We start from the raw sequence: 20,211 nt of genomic DNA on the forward strand, positions 1-20,211 counted from the left end.
TTCTGACCTCGGGCCACCGAGAAGCAGGTCCGTAACCCTCCCCGAGGAGGGCCGGACCCTGCGCAGCGCGGGTCGTGGTCCGGAGGGAGGGGCCGAGCCACGCCTCTTCCCCGCCTGACGTCAGCGAGGCCCTTTGTGGGAGGGGCGCCCGCATCTGCAGGTGGTGGGCGCGGGTGAGTCACCTGACTGCCGCGGGGGAGCCGCATCCTCACCCGCTAGGCCATGCGCATCGCGTGCCCAACGAGAACACCTGCCCAGGGCACTCCCCTCGCCCCGCCCCCCACAGTTAGCTCTGTTGCCTCTAAGGGCGACAGTAGGCGCTCAGACCTGGAGCGGTCTCTGCCCACCCCTCAGGGCTTGCTTGGGTCCTGCCTCCCGAAGGGCCCGATGAGGCAGTAAAACCAGGCGCGGAGCTGAAATAGCATTTACCTTTGCCGACTGCCCGGTATTCCCAGACATACACAGCTCTTGGGGCTGTGCGTGTAAACACACGAAGACCTGGGTGGGCACCAGGGACGAACGTGTGTGAGAGAACGGGAATGGGGATGAAGGTGGGGGGCGACTACGACGACACAAAAAGGGAGGGGGTGACAGTGGCTGACGTCTCTCTTTCAGCTGGGGGGGGTTTCTGAGTGTGAGTGCGTGCAAGCACAGAGACACACACTTGTCTGCGAGCCACCCCAAGGGAACACCGCAGCCAGCCACCCAGGGGCTGCCTGGGATTCTCACACCTCTGCTCCTCCATCCACAGATTCCCATAGGTGACAGCAAGACCTAAGAAGTGTGATCAAGTTCTAGGTGTCACAACTGTTGTCTAGCGCGCAAGCACATTCCCCAAGAAAGGCAGGGCTCCTGCGTTGCCAGCGGGCGCGAGAGCAAGGTTGGTCTTTTCGCATTTTGTTGGGTGTTTTCTTACTTGACGGGGTGGGTGGTGGCGAGGGTAGAGTTTTTCTAAAGGCAGGAGCCTGGGTTTTCAGAAAAAAGATGACTGCTTTGGAAGTGCTGTTGGTGGTGGACCTCGGCCGCTCACGGGTGAAGTCGCTCCGTGTGACCAGAGATGGCCCACCCAGTTCTGGTGGACAGAGCCCAGGCTGGGAGGAGGAAGGCCGAGGGGGAGCAGAACTTCCCTGGCCCATGCTCCAAATGCATCTGGACTTAAAGCGGGGGCGTGGTGGGATCCAGTTCAGTTTCTGGTTTGTGCGCTGGGCCCCCCGATGGAGTGTGGCAGGCGGTGGATGGAGGGGGACCGGTGGAAAGTGACCAGGTGCTTGGAGGACCAGCTGCAGGCCGGGGGGCCGGCTGCTCTTCGGCCCTCGGGCTCTACGTCTCGAAGTACTTGTAGATCTGGGCCACATACTGCATCACGCTCTGCCAGTCAGGCCGGTCTGTGTACAGCATCTCACTGAGCTCCTGCAGGAGAAAAGATGAGGTCATGCTGGGGACACCACAGACCCCCACCCCCTTCCCACAAAGATGCTCTGATCTAGGTTAGGGTGGGGGCTGCCCAGAAACGCTCCTCCACCTGCTCAGACAGAAGGTGTAGGCAACCTTGTTAAATGGGATTAGTTAAAAGAAAAAGTGTTTTATTCCTATTTAATCAGGAGATACTGTCCCTTAAAAAACATTTTTTTTTTAAAGATTTTATTTGAGAGAGAGAGCGATAACGAGAAAGAGCATGGTAGGGAGGGTCAGTGGGAGAGGGAGAAGCAGGCTCCCTGCTGAGCGGGGAGTCCACTGCAGGACTTGATCCCAGGACTCTGGGATCATCACCTAATCTGAAGGCAGATGCTTAACTGACTGAGCCACCCACAGCCCCGAGATACTGTCCCATTTAAAAAACATTAGACATGACTTCCTGCCCCTTTTATCTTAATAACACAGCAGCATTAAAAAAAGTTCTGTAAAGAGTAAGTCATCCATAACTCCATTATCATAGAACGAGTGCCGCTTTTCTAAGTTATACTGTAATGTACACCTATGTTTTCCTGCTTCCATCACGTGGATGTACTATTGTGTGCTCTGTGCTTTTATTATTTTTTTGGGGGTGGTGGTGGTGGGAGGGGTAGAGGGAGAGGGAGAATCTCAAGCAGGTTTCATGCCCACCATGGAGCCCAATGCAGGGCTGGATCTCAGCATCCTGAGATCATGACCTGAGCTGAAAGCAAGAGTTGGACGCTCAACCAACGGAGCCTCCCCCTGCCCCCGGTGTCCCTCTGTGCTTTTCTACCTAACGTTTTCCATACACAATTACACAGGCTGCTGTGCTGCATTGCTGGTGGTCCTAGTAGTAGAGGGGCACAGTCCAGGGACAGCTGTCCCACAACCAACAGGACATCTAACGTGACGTGTCATCTGTGTTCACTTCCTCATGTTACAGACTTTGCGTTACGCATCTTTGTGGGGCGTTGTTGAACTCATGGCTTGAGATGAATGCCCACAAATGGGATCAACACAAGAGCCTTGAACCAACTGAACCTGCAAGCGCTGTCTTCTAAGAATTAAGTGTTAGACCATTTCACATTTGTTGTTGTCGTTGTTCTTTGTTCTTTCTCCCTCAGTTTCGCGGGTGATCAGCAAGCAGACAGTCAAATGTTCCTGAAATGTCTGCCACTCTGTGTATGAAATAATTCATTTTGGAGTTGAATTTGGATTCTTTTGTGGTCACGAGAGAATAGTAGGAAAGGACTCTGATGTAAATCCAGGAGCAGGGATGTGGTGGGAAAGCAAGCCTGAACTTATTTAGCACATCTGCTCTTGGGTGGTGACAGAAATGAGACCTGTCACTGGCCATTTATTTTGTTTCCATGACACCTAAATATATTTTATGAGTTTTGCTTCTTGGTTGTGCTAAAACATGACCAGCCTGCTACTGACAAGGATGTGTCTTCCACCTCAGAGAGGACACAGAAGTCTGGTCAACATTCACAGCTCTGCTCAGACTATCTCCTCATATGCCCGAACCTGACAATAACAACATTAAAGCTATTTTGGTACATTATCAACATCACATTCAAACATGTTTGAAGATATACTGTAGCACATTTCAAGAGAAGGGAGAGGCTGCTGCCTGATCCAAAATTTGAGGATGCATGACATTTATTTGAATCAGGAGCTGAAAACCTTTCAAGATAAAAAGCACCAGGCCCTGATGGTTTCATTGGCAAATTCTGCCAAATGCTCAAGGAAGAAATAATACCAGTTCTACACATTCTTTTCCAGGAAACAGAAGAGGAGGCACAGTTCCTCACTCATTCTGTGAAGCCAGCATTACCCTAATACCAAACCAGATAGAAATGGGACACGAGAAAGCTACCCACACAGACACAGTATATACTAGCAAACTGAATCATGATCAAGTGGGGCTCACATCAGTAATGCCAGACAGGTTTAATATCCATCAATGTTATTCATATGATCAGACCTAATAAGAAAAATCATACGATTGTATCAACAGATGCAGTAAAAGCATTTACACACATACCATGAAGGTATTTGTGGGTTTGGTTCCAGACCATCATAATACAGAAAACACAGCATAAACAAGTCAAATGAATTTTTGAGTTTCCAGCACACAGAAGTTATGTTTACATTATACTGTAGCTTAATATGTGTGCAACAGCATCTAAAAAAAACACAACAATGTATATCGGTCTCTCACACAATGGAAGTTTGAACCCTGTGGATGTACTTATGTGTGGATTTTTTTTTTTTTATAACTACACTATGGTACTGTCAGTGGATTTTCTCTTATGATTTTCTCAAAAACACATTTTTCCTCTACCTCACTTTAAGAATATAGTATGTAAAATATAAAACATATAAAATATCTGTTAATTGATTATTTATATTATTAGTATAGCTTCTGCTCAACAGGAGGATATTAGCAAAGTTTCTGGGGAGCCGAAAGTTATACAGAGATTTTCGACAGCATGGGGGTGTTGATGCTCCCAATTTCTGTGCTGTTCAAGGGTCAACTGCACATTCTCTAATTAAAAAATATTTTATTGCTAAAAAAATGCTAACCATCATCTAAGCTTTCAGCAAGGTGTAATCACTGATGACTGATTACCATCACAAACATAATGGTAAATATAATTTTAAACAATAACTTCGAGAATTACTAAAATGTGATATGGAGACACAAAGGAGCACATACTGTTGGCAAAATGGAGGTGACAGACTTGGTTGATGCAAGATTGCCACAAACTTTCAGTTTGTAAAAAAAAAAACAACAAAAAAATGCTTGTACCCATGAAGCTCAATATAGTGAAATATAAATGAGGTATGGCTGTTTACAAAATTCAGCCACTGTTTATGATAAAAACTCCTCAAAACCTAGAAAAATAGAGGGGTATTTCTTTTACCTAATAAAAGATACCCACAAAACCCAAAAGTTGACCTCATACTTAACAGAGAGAGGCTGAACACTTTCCCACTAAGATCAGGAGAAAAGAACAAGGCAAGGATGTCTTCTCTCACCTTTCCTACTCAACACCATACCAGAAGTTCTAGCTAAGGGCACCTGGGTGGCTCAGTGGGTTAAGCCACTGCCTTTGGCTCAGGTCATGATCTCAGGGTCCCGGGATCGAGTCCCGCATCAGGCTCTCTGCTCAGCAGGGAGCCTGCTTCCCTCTCGCTCTCTCTCTGCCTGCCTCTCTGTCTACTGTGATCTCTCTCTGTCAAATAAATAAATAAAATCTTAAAAAAAAAGAAGTTTTAGCTAATGCAATAAGGCAGGAAAAAGAAAGAAAAGCAGGTGCCTGGGTGGCTCAGTTGGTTGAACGACTGCCTTCAGCTCAGGGCATGATCCTGGAGTCCCCAGATGGAGTCCCGCATCGGGCTCTCTGCTCAGAGGGGGTCTGCTTCTCCCTCTGACCTCCCTTCTCATGCTCTCTCTCTCAAATAAATAAAATCTTAAGAAAAAAAAAATAAACAAAATGCATACAGATTGGAAAAGCAGGACTAAACCTGTCTTTGTTTGCAGATGACATGACTGTCTATGTAAAACACTCCAGAGTTTACCAAAAAACCCACTGGAACTAATATGCAAGTTTAGCAAGATCTCAGTCAATACTTTCCTATTATAATACCATTAATGGACAATTGAAATGTGAAACCAAGCCAAACCATATAAGTGGCATTAAATTTTAAAAAAGGATATATATGCATATATATATATATATATATATATATAAATGATATATATAAATAAGAAAACTTGTTTATAAAACATTATATGCAGAAAACCATAAAGCACTGATGGAAAAAAATCAAGAAGCTCTAAATAAATGGAGATTATTGTACGTTCATGGATCGGAAGACAGAGTATCGACAAAATGTCAATTCTTCCCAATCTGGTCTATAGATACAAAACAATCCCAATCAAAATCCCAGCAAGCTGGGTTTTATGGGGGAGAAGGAGGTAGGTATTGACAAACTGATTCTAAAATTTATAAAGCAAAGATACAACCAAAGAAATTCTAAAAAGAATAAAGTTGGAAGACTTGATTTCACTATCTATCAAGTTGTATGAATCAGGGCAGTGTGGTATTAACCAAGTGGCAGACACTTGGATCATATTATATCTGTTTTATCACAGTAAGAATCATTGAAAAAAAAAAAAGATAAGGCTTCTTGCCCTTGGGAGCTCATGGTCTTGGGGGATGGAGATAAATCCTACAATCAGATAAATCACAGTATAATACTGCATGAGCTATACAGTACTATTGTGCGTTAAGAGCCCAAAAGGAGGGCATGGCTGTCCTGGATACAGGATCATGGAGGAGGTAAGACGGAGCTCTGGAGAGGGCCTGCCTGCTTGACTCTTGCCTTTGCGAGTCTCTAATGTGTGACCTTTTATGGAGCCGCACCTGCCTTAGTTTCCCACCTATAAGGAGCATCCGTCAGGTGCAGTGAGTCAACACATGGAAAATGCCCGAGGGTGCTTGGGTGGCTCAGTTGGTTAGGTGTCTGACTCCTAATTTCAGCTCAGGCCATGATCTCAGCATTGTGAGACCGAGCCCTGCGTCGGGCCCTGCACTCAGCGGGGAGTCTGCTTCTCTCTCTCTCTCTCTCTCTCCCTCTCTCTTTTCTCCTCCTCCTGCTCACGTGTTCTCTCTCTAAATCAATCAACAAGTAAAATCTTACAACAAAAGAACATGCCTGGTGCATAGTAAACATGAACAAATATTTTTTATACTATTAAATCAACTCTAAGTACCCTTCGTAAAATCTGTACTGCAGGGCAGGCTGAGTTATGCCTAAGGAATCATTCTGATATCCTCCTAAAATCCCGAGTGGTAAAGACCTCCCTGTCCTGATCTCTGTGTGTACTGACTGTCCTAGTGGCTTTCTCAATCGGCAACACCCTCCCAGACTATGGACTCAGCATGAGGGCCTTCCCTTCTCCAGGATACAGACACATCAACCCTTAAGGGACACACATGCTGGCTGTCCTTCCAGGAATGGCCACGAGGCCACCTGTCCTCTCACCTCTTCTGTGAGGAGTTGCTCACCCTTGTGATATGGTCGGCTAAACCTCGCTGTCACACTGTGGCTAAGAAGGAACGTGTTCTAAAATTGGGAGAACGTGGTCGACCTTTCATTAAAAAAAAAAAATCTCATCTTTGCTAATATGCTATCCCCAGAAACCTGTATTTACTTGGATCTACACCTGTGAGTGATTTCCACCCCCCTCACTGATCTTACAATAGACCTTCACCAAAGACCTGGGGTTATGACTGCTGCCAATCCTGACTGTGTATATTTTGGAAGTATCACGTGTAATTAAGAACTGTTTTTCAATCCACGTCAAGGTACTGCAAAGCAAATTTCATAATGCAGGAAGCTTCTGTTTTGTTGATGGTATGAACTGGTTAAAATGCTCACAAACAACCCTAAATGCTTCTGAGATTAATTATTATGCTTGTCAGTATCTCCTCACAGACATCTGTAAAAATGAAACTGCCTGTTCCAACAATTAGTTCAACAAGATGATCTCATTCCTAGCCTGCACTTACTCCTGTCTTATGTCAGATACAAAGTAGGGAAAAGATGTCAACTTAAAAAAGAAGCAAATGTCAGCTGTAACACTACAAAGAAAACCATATTCTGTGTGTACTATCATCTAACAAATTCTCGTTTTCTTCTTGGATTCCTTACGTTAATTATCTGTTGCTCGGATGCCTGGGTGGCTCAGTCGGTTAAGCGTCTGCCTTTGGCTTGGGTCATGATCCCAAGGTCCTGGGATCAAGTCCCGCATCCGGCTCCCTGCTCAGCAGGGGAGCCTGCTTCTCCCTCTGCCTCTGCCTGCCGCTTTCTCCCTGTTTGGGCGTGCTCTCTCTCTGGCATATAAATAAATTAAATCTTAAAAAAAAAAATAATCAGCTGTTGTTCCTTGTTAGCTGTTCAGCGTTTCAGAAGGGAAGATAAATCGGGTCCCTTTTGCTCCATCTTGGCCAGACATGTATGTCTCCTCTAGCCTCTTATTTACATGATAGGGACATCTGGTTCTTAAAAAAGTTTCACAGCTCTTAGCCTTACTGGGATTTTTTCGTCTACATGACTACATTTTTATTTATTTATTTATTTATTTATTTATTTTTAAAGATGTTATTTATTTATTTGACAGAGAGATCACAAGTAGGAAGAGAGGCAGGGAGAGAGAGAGAGGGGGGAAGCAGGCTCCCCACCGAGCAGAGAGCCTGATGCAGGGCTCAATCCCAGGACCCCAGGATCATGACCTGAACTGAAGGCAGAGGCCCAACCCACTGAGCCACCCAGGCGCCCCTGAATTCAATTTCTTTAATGGGTATGGTTCTTTTTTGTTTTGAGTGAGTTTTGGAGAAATATTTACATTTAATATTTGAAGAAAGAATATACTTGCATTTCTTTAGAAAACTGTCCATTCTGGTTTAAACATACTGGTGTAACGCTGTTCACAGTACTGATGTTTCTATGATGGCTGTACTTTTGCTTTTTCATTCCTCAGATGCCCTACGTCCACTGAGGATGACAGACCCGAGTCTCAATCTGACTTCGCTTGGATTTTCCCCATCACTGATGAGACTATACATCTTCTGAAATCTTTATGAACCACTCATGGTTTGTGTATTCTAGCCTTTGATAATTTTCTACTAAGTTGTCTTTTTATTACTGGTTAGTAGAAATTATTTATAGATTTTCTGTCTTCACTTTCTTTCTTTGTAGTTCTGTTATGACGTTTGAGGTTCATTAAGAATCTATGGTCTTTTATCATTCTGGAAAAATTTCAGGCACCATTTCTTCAAATATTCTCTCTCCCATTCTTTCTTCCCTCTTCTGGAATTCCCACTGGCCATGGGGCTTAGAAATTGTCTTGATTTTATCTTCCATGCTCTTAAGCTTTGCAGCAGACTCTATCAGTTAATCAAATAGTCATGCCCAACCTCTCTATCCCTTGTAGGCATCCCACTAAAGAGAAAGGAGAATATAAATAGCTTACTTTCTCAAATTCCCTTGCAGCTGGGGTGGCCATGTAACAGAGTACTGCCAGTTACCTGAGGGACTCTGGGAAGGCTTCTGATTTCCTTATCAAAGGGGAAAGTTATTCCCTCTCCTTCCTGCCCTGCAGATGGGAGTGATGTCTGGAGCTTGGCAGCCATGTTCAACCACAGAGGACATGGGGACAAAGAGCCAACAGATTAAAGATGGTGGAATGTTAACAAGACACACTCTGGGGTCTTTGATTACACTACTGAGCAGTGAACCAATCCTGAAACTACTTCTGGACTTTTCATTAAAAAATAAAATGAACAGCTTTATGGTTTAAGCAACTGTTAGTTGGATTTTCCATTTCTTGAATTTGTCTTTTTAAAAAAGATTTTATTTATTTTTTGAGAGAGAGAGAGAGAGAACACACATGTGCATGAGTGTGAATGCAGGGATAAGGGCAGAAGGGATTTCATGACCCTGAGATCATGACCTGAGCAAAATCAAGAGCTGAACACTTAACAGACTGAGCCAACCAGACAACCCCACCCCTTGCCTCCATTTCTTGAATTTGAATACATACTAATACAATTCCTCTATTATATTTTTCACTTAAAAAAAGATTTTATTTATTTATTTGACAGAGAGAGACACAGTGAGAGAGAGGGAACAGAAGCGGAGGGAGTGAGAGAGGGAGAAGCAGGCCTCCTGCTGAGCAGAGAGCTCGATGTGGGGTTCGATCCTGGCACCCTGGGATCATGACCTGAGTCAAAGGCGGACACTTGATGATTAAGTCAGCCAGGTGCCCCTATTTTCCACTTTTTTAAATGTCTATTTCATGTTCTGGATAATCTCCTTAGCTCTATTTTCCAGCTCAGTAGTTCTCTCTTCTACTGTATCTAATCAGGTTTTCAATCCAACTGGGGCTTTTTTAATTTCTAATTTTTATTTCTAGATGTTTCATTTGATTCTTTTTACAAATCTTTTTTTTTTCTTAACATTACCACAGTCCGTCCTTATGATTTTTTCCCCTCTTTTACCTTAGTATATTTAAACATAGTTTTTTATAGTCTCTTTCTTATTATTTTATTATTCCACATTCTGGTAGATGATCTTCTTGTTTGGCCTAACAGCTGACTAGCACAACTAGATCATTTTCGTGAGTGTTTTGTAATTTTGGATTGTGAATGTATTTTCAGTGGCCATTGTACCACTAGCACAGAAGCTTTGTGCCTCAGCTAGTATAAGTTAGGGGCTTCTTGGAACACAGAAATAAATTTGAACTCCAAACCTCATGTGGCCCAGTTTTGTTTTCTTGCAGATTTTCCTTTTTCTGGACACACACACACATACATACACACAAAACTAAGGTGGAAACCAAGCTTCCTTATCACTTCCCTTGACTGGCAAGTAGAGGTTTTTTTTATTTCCCCCTTCACTAAGAAGAACATAATTTTGTGACCTTGGGTTTTGCGCAAGGGTCTCAGTACTAATGTTCTGTTTATGGGAACTCAGCGCCTTGTCTCTTGTTCCTGTGTGGACGTTAAATAAAAGCTATACCCATTAGGTAGCCTTTTATTATGAGCCCTCTACCAGCACTCCCGGACCCACTTCTGAGGCTTGCCACAGTCTTAGTTTATGCTTTGTGGCTCTGGTTTCCACTTCTCTTTGAATTTCTGACATCTGGCCACTTCCCATTCTTTTTTCAGACCGCAGCTATGGGTTGATATTTTTATAATTATTTTTTTTTAAAAAGATTTTATTTATTTATTTGACAGGCAGAGATCACAAGTAGGCAGAGAGAGAGGGGGAAGCAGACTCCCTGCTAAGCAGAGAGCCTGATGCAGGGCTCAATCCTAGGACCCTGGGATCATGACCTGAGCCGAAGGTGCCCCTTATAATTACATTTTATCTAGATTTCTAGGTGGCTCGAACAACAGGGCTTTAATAATTCATCCCATCGTGCTTCTAGAAATGAAATTTATCCACAATGAAATCTTTGAAAAACCCCTAAATCATGTGTGGTTAGAATAACTGAATTAAAAAAAATTTTTTTTTTTTTTTTTTTTAAAGTAGGCTCCTCCACACCCAGTGCAACCAAGGGCTTGAATTCACAGCGGTGAGACAGAGACCCGAGCTGAGATCAAGAGTCAGATGCTGAACGGACTGAGCCACCCAGGTGCCCCATGAATATTTTTATATTAGGGATCACGAGTAACAAATCTTTAGCAAAGGGATTTTAATGTTCTGTAAGAAACTGTTTAGTAGATGGCATAAAGTTCTTTCTCCTATAGGTAGAACAAAGTTTCACAAGGATATAAAATAGGATACTTACCAGGCTGGGTTTGATGCCTACACTTTCGGCTGCTTCAAATGCCAACAGGAGATTCTTTTTCTAGATTAAGAGAACAAAGACTGGAATTATCAACTAAAAATACACAGCTTTTGAGAAAATAAAAATAAATATAAAAACATATAGCTTTTGCCAGGAAAGAACACTACATGACACTCCCACATAGATGATCTACTGTTATAAAACACTTAGATTTTTTTTTTAAGATTTTATTTATTTATTTGACAGACAGAGATCACAAGGAGGCAGAGAGACAGGCAGAGAGAGAGGAGGAAGCAGGCTCCCCGCTGAGAAGAGAGCCCGATGCGGGGCTCGATCCCAGGACTCTGGGATCATGACCTGAGCCGAAGGCAGAGGCTTTAACCCACTGAGCCACCCAGGCACCCCAAAACACTTAGATTTTTAAGTCAAATATGCAAACAAGTGTTTCAGTCTAAGGAAGAAAATGATTGGCAGGTTATAATTAAAATGATATTACCAATTGATTCCTTTCTATCAAAGATAAATATTTGTGAGTATTTTTTACTCTGTCACAACTTATGACATACACATTCTGTTGTGGATCAAGACTTGTTTCATCACGGTGCTGTATACCATTTCCCCCTAGAATTCTAAAGGCACGTTCCACAGTTAGCCCTGATTCGTAGCTCCTTCCTGAGACTCCTTCTGGCTGTTCTGATGTTTCCTCACCTGGATGAACTTAAGAATCACTTAATTATGCCTCCTCCCCTCCATAATTCATTTGAGATTAAAATTTAATTAGATTGGTATATTAAGTTTAATCAAGACAGTCATGTTCCTCTAAGTAATCATGTTTTATGTCCCCCAGTAGAATTCTGTGATTTTATGCATTTGGATCTGATACATAATTTTATCTCTTTGGCCATTTTCCCATGGCCTTCACCCTCTGTCCTTGGGTGCACATCTGCTTCCTGAAGGTGGAGGGCTCTGCCTTCATACAGACACAAACTCTCTGCTCTAGGTACCATGTCACAGAGAAACAGAAAAGACAAGGCAGTGCACGTTTTCTCGCAGGCTGTCGTCTAGGCCTGGGAAAGCTGCTGATCTGTGGTCATCTCACCCAAGACACCAGCCCTCTTCCTCCAAATTAAGGGAAGTTTATGGGCATGAACTGGAAACCTGTGCGTGTTTCCATAACACTGCTCTCTGTTCTGCTGAGATGGGAGCTCCTAAGTTGGCTCCTGGCTGCCCTTTACTGAGCCCAAACTTGTGGCAGCTGTCTCCTCTTTTGTGTTTATTTAAAGTCCTTTTGGTTAGTGTTGAGGGGAAAGGGGGTTTGTAAGCCAGTTTTGTGGCTACCACTATTCCAGAAGTTGTGGCGTTTGATAGGCCATGCCAACTTGTTTTCTTTCTTTCCCTTTTTTCTTTTTTAAGATTGTATTTATTTATTTGACAGACAGAGATCACAAATAGGCAGAGAGGCAGGCAGAGAGAAGGGGAAGCAGGCTCTCCACTGAGCAAAGAGCCTGATATGGGGCTCAATCCCAGGATCCTGGGATCATGACCCACTTAAACACTGAGCCACCCAGGTGCCCCTTGTTCTCTTTCTTTTAAATATATTTTTAAAAATATTTATTTGACAGACAGAGATCACAAATAGGCAGAGAGGTAGGCAGAGGGCGGGGGGTGGTGGGAAGCAGGCTCCCTACTGAGCAGAGAGCCCGATGCGGGGCTTGATCCCAGGATCCTGAGATCATGACCTGAACCGAAGGCAGAGGCTTAAGCGATTGAGTTACCCAGGTGCCCGCCAGGGCACCTGGCGGGCTTAGTTCTTGGAGCACGCAGCTGTCAATCTCAGGGTCGTGAGTTCGAGCCCCGCACCATACATGGAGCCTACTTAAGAAAATAAATAGAACGCTGCACCAATTTTCAATTCCAGCCATAGTGTTTAAGTGTGCATTGACTCACACATTTACCTGCATAGACTATTATGAGCAAGCGCTGTTAACTAATTCTTCCATTGCAACGGTGTCAGGCCCCTGCAAGAAGGCCAGGAGCGGGGGGAGAAAGCTGCCACTTACGGGCAGCAGGAGGGAGTGTGCCCAGGACGGAACCTGCAGGCCAGAGCCCTTCCCGCCGCAGGAGAGCGGAAGGCCCCGGTAGAGCTCTCTGCCACTGGCCCCACTAGCAGGACACCTCACCTAAAAGTGACAGTGGAAAGCATCCCAAGTGCAGATTTCTCCTCTCATGTTAAAACTTTGTTTTAGGGGTGCCTGGGTGGGGCTCAGTCGTTAAGCGTCTGCCTTAGGGTTGGGTCATGGTCCCAAGGTCCTGGGATCGAGCCCCGCATCGGGTTCCCTGCTCAGCAGGAAGCCTGCTTCTCCCTCTCCCACTCCTCCTGCTTGTGTTTTCTCTCTCGCTGTGTCTCTCTCTGTCAAATAAATATATCAAATCTTAAAAAAAAAAACAAAAAACTTTTCAGACACCGACACGAAAACACTCCGTTCCAAGTCTTGAATCTGACCAGAAATGTGGAAATTTCATGGGCTGATGGATAAATCTGCTTTCTGTTGGGAAAAAAATGCCCAAGCCTCCCACTGACTGTAGCTCCCATCTCTTTCATGTCTTCGAAGACATACTTGTTAGTTTTATCAGAAACTCCCTACTTGACACTGACGTCCAACTGACTCACTTTCATTACTTCCACCGGGGGAGACGGAACAGCTCCTGCTTTCTGAACTTCCTGGGCTGTGTCATTAATCTCACAGACCCAAAGTCTTCCACAATTGGACAGGGGTGGTCCCTGATCACAGCATCCTCCATCAGGGGGAAGACATACAATCCTATGTGTAGGGGCCACGGGGCCCTGTACCACCAGGACAACAGGAAGTGAGTCCATGGCGGCATCTGACTGTTGCGTGTCTCCAAGTGGGCAGCAGGTGACTGGGCAGCTGGCCATGCGGTTGGGGATCACGGACACCCACGGCGAGACAACGCACTTTCACAAGGAGGCAATGCTCATGATTCAAAGCGGGAAAAGCCAACACTTTGAGGTTCATTATTTTCCAGCAGATCCAGAGTGATCTGAGGACGAAGAGCCAGGTGTGTTTTGCACGAGAGCGGACAAACACTGCACACCTTCAGGAAGATTCCCGTCGTAGAGAGTGTGTGCGGTAGTTTTAGTGAGGTCCTCTGAGTATCCGAATTGTTTTACACCCTCTTTTGCCTCAGTTATCTTTATACCATCATATGGAAAAGGCAGAGGCTACAGAGCGAAGAGAAGGGACACGGACGGAGGTCACTGCTGGAGGTAGGCTTTGCCTGTGAGGGGCTCCAAGCACAGGCTGCGTGGACACCCCCCGCAGCCCCGGCTTGTCTCCTCCTCTCCGGCTGCTCCACTCCGGTTCCCTCAGCTGGGTCCCTCTCTCCCTTGATGACAAGCAAGAGTCAAGGTTCCTCAGCCTTCTCTCTATGCCTCTGTGATACTGTGATTTATAGCAAGAAATATACATTGGTCTTTGTCCATGGTTCCCGGCGAGGGCTCCTAAAACCCTTACCATTTCCCATAAAGAGCCATAGAGGCAACTTTTGTTACAATCTTTGGTTTTCGTCCTCAGTTCCAGAAATGGCTTCAGAACAACAAAGCTGAAATAGATGTCTTCTGTTATTCATACAAACCTTTTTCAACCACACCTGAGTTTCTGTTCAAGAGGTGATTTTTCGAAAAAGCCCAGATAGGGGTGCCTGGGTGGCTCAGTGGGTTAAAGCCTCTGCCTTTGTCATGATCCCAGGGTCCTGGGATCGAGCCCCACATCGGGCTCTCTGCTCAGCGGGGAGCCTGCTTTCCCCTTTCTCTCTGCCTGCCTCTCTGCCTACTACGGATCTCTCTCTCTCTGTGAAATAAATAAAAAATCTTTTTAAAAAAACCCAGATAAGCTAAGGGTGGGGGCTGGCTGCTAGGGGAACCAGCCATGGGATCAGAGGGCTGGAACTTTCATATCCCCTGACCCCAGCCTCGGGGAGGGGAGATAGACCGGACATTGAGTTCCATCACCGAGAGCCAATGGTTTAACCAATTGTGCCTGTGTAAGGAAGCCTCCATTAAGCTCAAAAGGATGGGGTTCAGAAAATGTTGCACCCCAAGGTCCAAGGGGACAGAAGCTCTTGTGCTTGGGACTATTTTGGACCTCCCTCTAGGGGTGCCCTCATCCAGCCGGCCATTGGTGTCCTTCAACATCCTTTGTAATAAACCGGTGACCTAGCAAGGAGATTGTTCTCCTGAGTTCTGTGAGCCACTCCAGCAAATCAATTGAACCTAAAGAAGGGATCACGGAATCTCCGGTTTACAGCCGGTCGGTCAGAGCAAGGTGACAACTACATGGTCACCGGGGTCTGAAGTGGAGAGCGCCGTCTCATGGGACCGAGCCCTTAACCTGTGGGACGTGAAGGTGGACAGTGTCAGAACTGAGTCACACCTGAGGACACCCAGCTGGTGTTACAGAACCGCCTGGTGTGGGGAAAAACCCCTATCCGTACAGAAGTGTCGGAAGTGAAATGGCAGAGGCAGACTGGATATAGACGAGGTTTTCCTTAGGGCTTCTCTCAGGACCCGGGACCGAGGTGATCTCCATTCTCATGGCTTTAAAGACCGCCTCTGCCTGCCCTGTTGGATACAGTAGCTACAACTGACATGTGGCTACTTAAATCAAAAGTAATTAATGGGGCGCCTGGGTGGCTCAGTGGGTTAAAGCCTCTGTCTTCAGCTCAGGTCATGATCCCGGGGTCCTGGGATCAAGCCCCGCATCAGGCTCTCAGCTCATCAGGGAGCCTGCTTCCTCCTCAATCTCTGCCTGTCTCTCTGCCTACTTGTGATCTCTCTCTCTGTCAAATAAATAAATAAAAATTTAAAAAAAGTAATTAAGATTACACATTCAACTTTCCAGTCATTGAAAGCCACATTCATTAACAGTCCAACAAACTAGTAGCTACCATATTGGGGAGCGCAAATGGAGCACTTTTCCATCATTTTGCTTCCCTTAGGCAGCAATTACCTACGCCCTGATGACTCCTGAATTTGCCTCCAGCTCTGATCTCTGGTCTGAACTCCGCATTTGTCATCCAATGGCCTGCCTGACCTTGCAAACTGCATTCTTCAGGAACATCTCCACTTAACATAATTAAAAACAGAACCGTTCTGTTTTGTTTTCCAAATGTTTAATGCTCTTGTGTGGCCTGCTTCGTGGACTACCAACAAAGCACCACACAAAAATTTTAGGTCTTGAGATTTTTATATGCTCTGGGATGGTTAATTCTATGTATTGGCGTGGCTAGGTCATGGTGCCAGATGTTTGGCCAAATATTATTCTAGATGTTTCCATAAAGGTATTTTTTTTTAAAAGATCTTATTTATTTATTTGACAGAGACCACAAGTAGGCAGAGAAGCTGGCAGAGAGAGAGAGAGAGAGAGAGAGCGAAAGGAAGCAGGCTCCCTGCTGAGCAGAGAGCCCGATGCGGGGCTCCATCCCAGGACCTTGGGATCATGACCTAAGCCGAAGGCAGAGGCTTTAACCCACTGAGCCACCCAGGTGCCCCTCCATGAAGGTATTTTTAAGATGAGATTAATACTTAAATTGGTAGACTGGGTGAAGCACATCATGGGCCATAGTGTGGGTGGGCCTCACCCCATCAGTTGAAGGCAAAAATAGAAAAAGTCTGATCTCCTTCGAAGAGGGAATTCTGCCAGCAAACTGCCTTCAGATCTAAACTGTGGCACTCAATTTTCTTACACACACACACACACACACACCCTATTACTTCTGTTTCTCTGGAGAACCCTGGCAAACACTGCAGAAAATTAAATCCCTCTTATTATCACCATCAGTGTCATGACCATGCCTTGAACTTTATTTAAATCCCGGTGTGGGATTATCAAAACAGAACCTTCTAGCATCTCTATTCCTTCCCCATCTTGGAAAATGACCTGTAGGGCTAGCCACACCTCTCTTTCCTCTTGTCCTCCCCCACAACTAACTAGTTCCTAAGTCCAGCTGATTCTACGTCTTAAGACCTATTCTGAATCTTTCTCCATCTTTCTATCCAGGATGTTACCGCCTCTGCTGCAGCTAATGGCTGGCGTCAGGGACGCTGAGCCCTTACGCTGACATCCGGCCTCACTCATTTATGTTCTCTTTCCAGCTCTTTTTTTCACTTAACAGCCAAAGAGATCTTCCAAAAACACAAACTGTGTGTCTCTACCATTTAGAACCCTTCAGTGACTTCCCACTGAGGTTAGAGCAAGAGGAAGATTTCTTCCCAGAGTCACCTGTGGAAGCCCTGCAGGGTCTGGCCCTGGCTGGTCCCCAGAACCATCACAAGCCTCTCTTCCACACTCACTGCACTCCGGCAATGGGCCTTCTTCCAAGTCCCCAACCCCAAGTGTTTTCTTTGTCAGGCTGCTCCCTTCCTCTGGAAGGTTCCCCCTAGCTCTTTCTATTACTAGCTCCTTATTTGTTCTGAAGAGCATTGCCTCTCAGAGAGGCCTTCTCAGCCTTCCTGATCTAAATCAGGAAACCTGTTCACTCCCACAGCATGAAGTTTCTCTTATAGCTCTTCTGCAATTTATTTATTTATTTATAACATTACCTGTTACAGGTTTACTCACTTGTGGACCTGTGTCTCTACTTTAGAGAGCAAAGAACAGGTCCACATGGTTCATTGTTATCTTTGTTACTGTGTACGATGTTTGGCAAGAAATATTTGTGGAGAGAATGAGCAGGGCCCAGAGCAGCATTTCCCAAAGTACACTCTCTGGGATATGATTTTGTAGGATGTTCTAGGTCACGGTTTGGCAAATTATCAGCCGGTGGACCAAATCTGGCCCTCAGCCTGTTTTTGTAAATAAAGTTTTATTGGAACACAGCATGCCCATTCATTTTCTCTGGGGTCACTTGGGCGCTACCATGGTAGATGAGTAGCTGTGACGAAGACCTTGGACCCACGAAGTCCACCATTTGGCCCTTAACAGGAAAATTTGTTGACTCTTGTTATAGGTAATTGTATTAAAAAATTCTATGGATCTGATAAATGTAGGGTTAAACAGAGTCACATAGGTTTCTTTCAGTGGGACTTCTTGAAGTCATTACCTTGCTAATGAGTGTCATGAATCTCTGAGAATGTGATGTAATATACAGTTTCCCAAGCTTATCTGAGCAGCTAGATCCTTTTGGTGGTGCTTCCGGTTCTTCAGAAAAGACTTCGAAAATGCTGGCCAAGGTCTTAAAACCACGAAGGTGAAATTTCATCAGGGCTTTCTCTCAAAAAAATGAGTGATAGGAACTTCTCAGCAGTCACAGTAAGCTGGTCTTCATCCCATTTTTCCAGGCCATGAGGGAAACTGGGAGGTATTTACTGAGGGTAGGATCCTACAACCTCATCATTCACTCAAGATTTCTCTCTGCCTGGTATCAATATCCTAGTTTCCACGTGGAGTCTATGAACACCACCCCATTGGGAAGTATGGTATTATAGGAATTCCCCTCACATGTTCTAGAGGATAACCAGGGGTGACTGGGCAGGTGACTTACTTTCTCCTGACTGTTTAACTCCTGATACGGGATGTGGGCAGGCAGGTAGGTATGGAGGAGAGCACAGAAGGCCAAACCATCGCTCCAGCTGCTGCTGAAATTGGTGATATCGATGTTCTGTGGGGGGGAGGAAAAGCAGCATTAATCTCCAAACTGTGCAAAGGCAGAGAGGACAAAGGAGACTATGAATAAGGGGGTATCCACCTCTTGGTATGCAGGAAGGCCGGATAAGAAACTACGCAAGACTTCAGGAAGTCCATTTAATTCTGGTACCAGCAATGGCCTGGTGTTGCCCAAATCCACTCACAGAATTGTGTGAAGAAAAGCCTTCAGGGCTCCAAACCCTGGGAATTTCTGCCTACCCAGTGGTACATTAAAAGCTCGGAGATATCTTATTCTCAAATCTACCCACTCGATCAGCTTTCCATGTCCCAGCACTGCCCAGATTTATCTGGTCAAGGAAGAATCCTCACCATGGTCGTCACGACGTATGACCCCAATGAACAACAGGTAGACCAAGACAAAACAAGATCTTAAACACCTAGATGGCTAGTCTCATGGCTTATTCCTGCTAATACCCTCTTCTCCCACAACTTGAAGGGCTTCTCAGGGAGAAAGAAACCCCCCCATACTCAACAGTGTCCTTGCTAGCACGTCAAATACCCAAGGTTTATGCTAGCACGTCAAATACCCAAGGTTTATGAGGCCTTCCAAGGGAACATGGGGTCCTCCTCTGGATTCGGTGGGAACCCCAGCAGATGCTTGGTACAGAGTGATGAGGAAAACAGAGGCAGGCAGCCCACAGAGACAACAAAGTGGGCAGAGGTGAGTGGACGGTGAAGACGTGGCTCTTTCTGATCGTGTGGACGCGACTTCCCCCTCCCTCTGCCCAAACCACATGCCCATCAGCAGCAGCTCAACCTGACTATCTGGAAAGTGATGTAGGATGTCTCCCCCAGAAGCGATGGCACTTGACTAGGGGAGGAGGGGTGAAGAGGAACATGACATGAAGGTAAATTGGAATAGGGGGAGGGAGACTCCTTATGTGTGTGTAAAAAGCTTTGAAGAACACAGGGCGGTGGAAATGTGTAATAAAATATGGTACAGTTCTCCCATGCGCGTTCCTGAGTGGTTTGGAAGCAAATGGCCCACCAACTCATTTGAGCATTTTATCTAGATTTTCCCTGTGTTAGTCTAAGCTAGCTTGGCCACTAGCGATGACGTAGGTTCAAATGGCTCATTTTATAGGAAAGACACGGAGGCTGGAGGCGGTGGCATCCACGCATCACACACACCGGGTTTACCTGGATGACAGACACTCTGGCAGGCCAAGTTCCCACCCTGTGGCCCTTTCTATCAAACCTCTCCTGGCTTCTAGCCAGAGTCCAGGATGACCCAGGGGGACCCCAGAACATTCTCCCACAAAGTGCCGCCGTTTCAGGGAAGTCAGATTCTCCAGCCTGTTTGCACTTACATTTACCCGGGGGAAGCTATCTGGCCGAGGGCAACACACAATCATAATAATGCCTCTTCGTTCCGGTTTTCATGACTCAAGCACAACCGGATTTTAAGAGCTGCTAAGCAGCCATGTTACATAAAAGTCTGAGAATGCCCCGTCTCCATTTTCAGGCTGAATGTGCACCAGCCCGGCCTCCTGGTAAGCTGATCATTTGCATTCTTGGCTTCAGACAGTCTCTCTGGAGACTCTGGAGCTACCCGATGGGGTCTGGATGCTGCTTTGGAAATGGGAAACACTGTAATTTTATATTTTCTGAAGAGGTCTGCATGTTAATAAAGAAGAGGAAAGACATGTGGTGGGAGGGGTGGCACATCCTGTCCAGTTC

The 20,211-nt window shown here is 45.4% G+C and overlaps 1 protein-coding gene across 1 annotated transcript in view; it reads right to left on the minus strand.

Annotated features, from left to right (window-relative positions):
- Positions 1-619: 619 nt before the first annotated feature.
- LOC111139475 (sperm antigen with calponin homology and coiled-coil domains 1) overlaps positions 620-20,211 on the minus strand; it is a 195,031-nt gene continuing 175,439 nt past the window's right edge. The window contains exons 12-14 of the mRNA XM_022491742.1: positions 18,368-18,484; positions 10,805-10,864; positions 620-1,410 (exon numbers count right to left, since the gene is read on the minus strand). Coding sequence (XP_022347450.1) covers positions 1,321-1,410; positions 10,805-10,864; positions 18,368-18,484 — 267 coding nt within the window. The 3' untranslated portion in view covers positions 620-1,320. The remainder of the gene's footprint in view (positions 1,411-10,804; positions 10,865-18,367; positions 18,485-20,211) is intronic.

The sequence above is a fragment of the Enhydra lutris genome, unplaced genomic scaffold, assembly GCF_002288905.1.
Source record: "Enhydra lutris kenyoni isolate GAN:26980312 unplaced genomic scaffold, ASM228890v2 scaffoldscaffold109, whole genome shotgun sequence".
Lineage (NCBI taxonomy): Eukaryota > Metazoa > Chordata > Mammalia > Carnivora > Mustelidae > Enhydra > Enhydra lutris.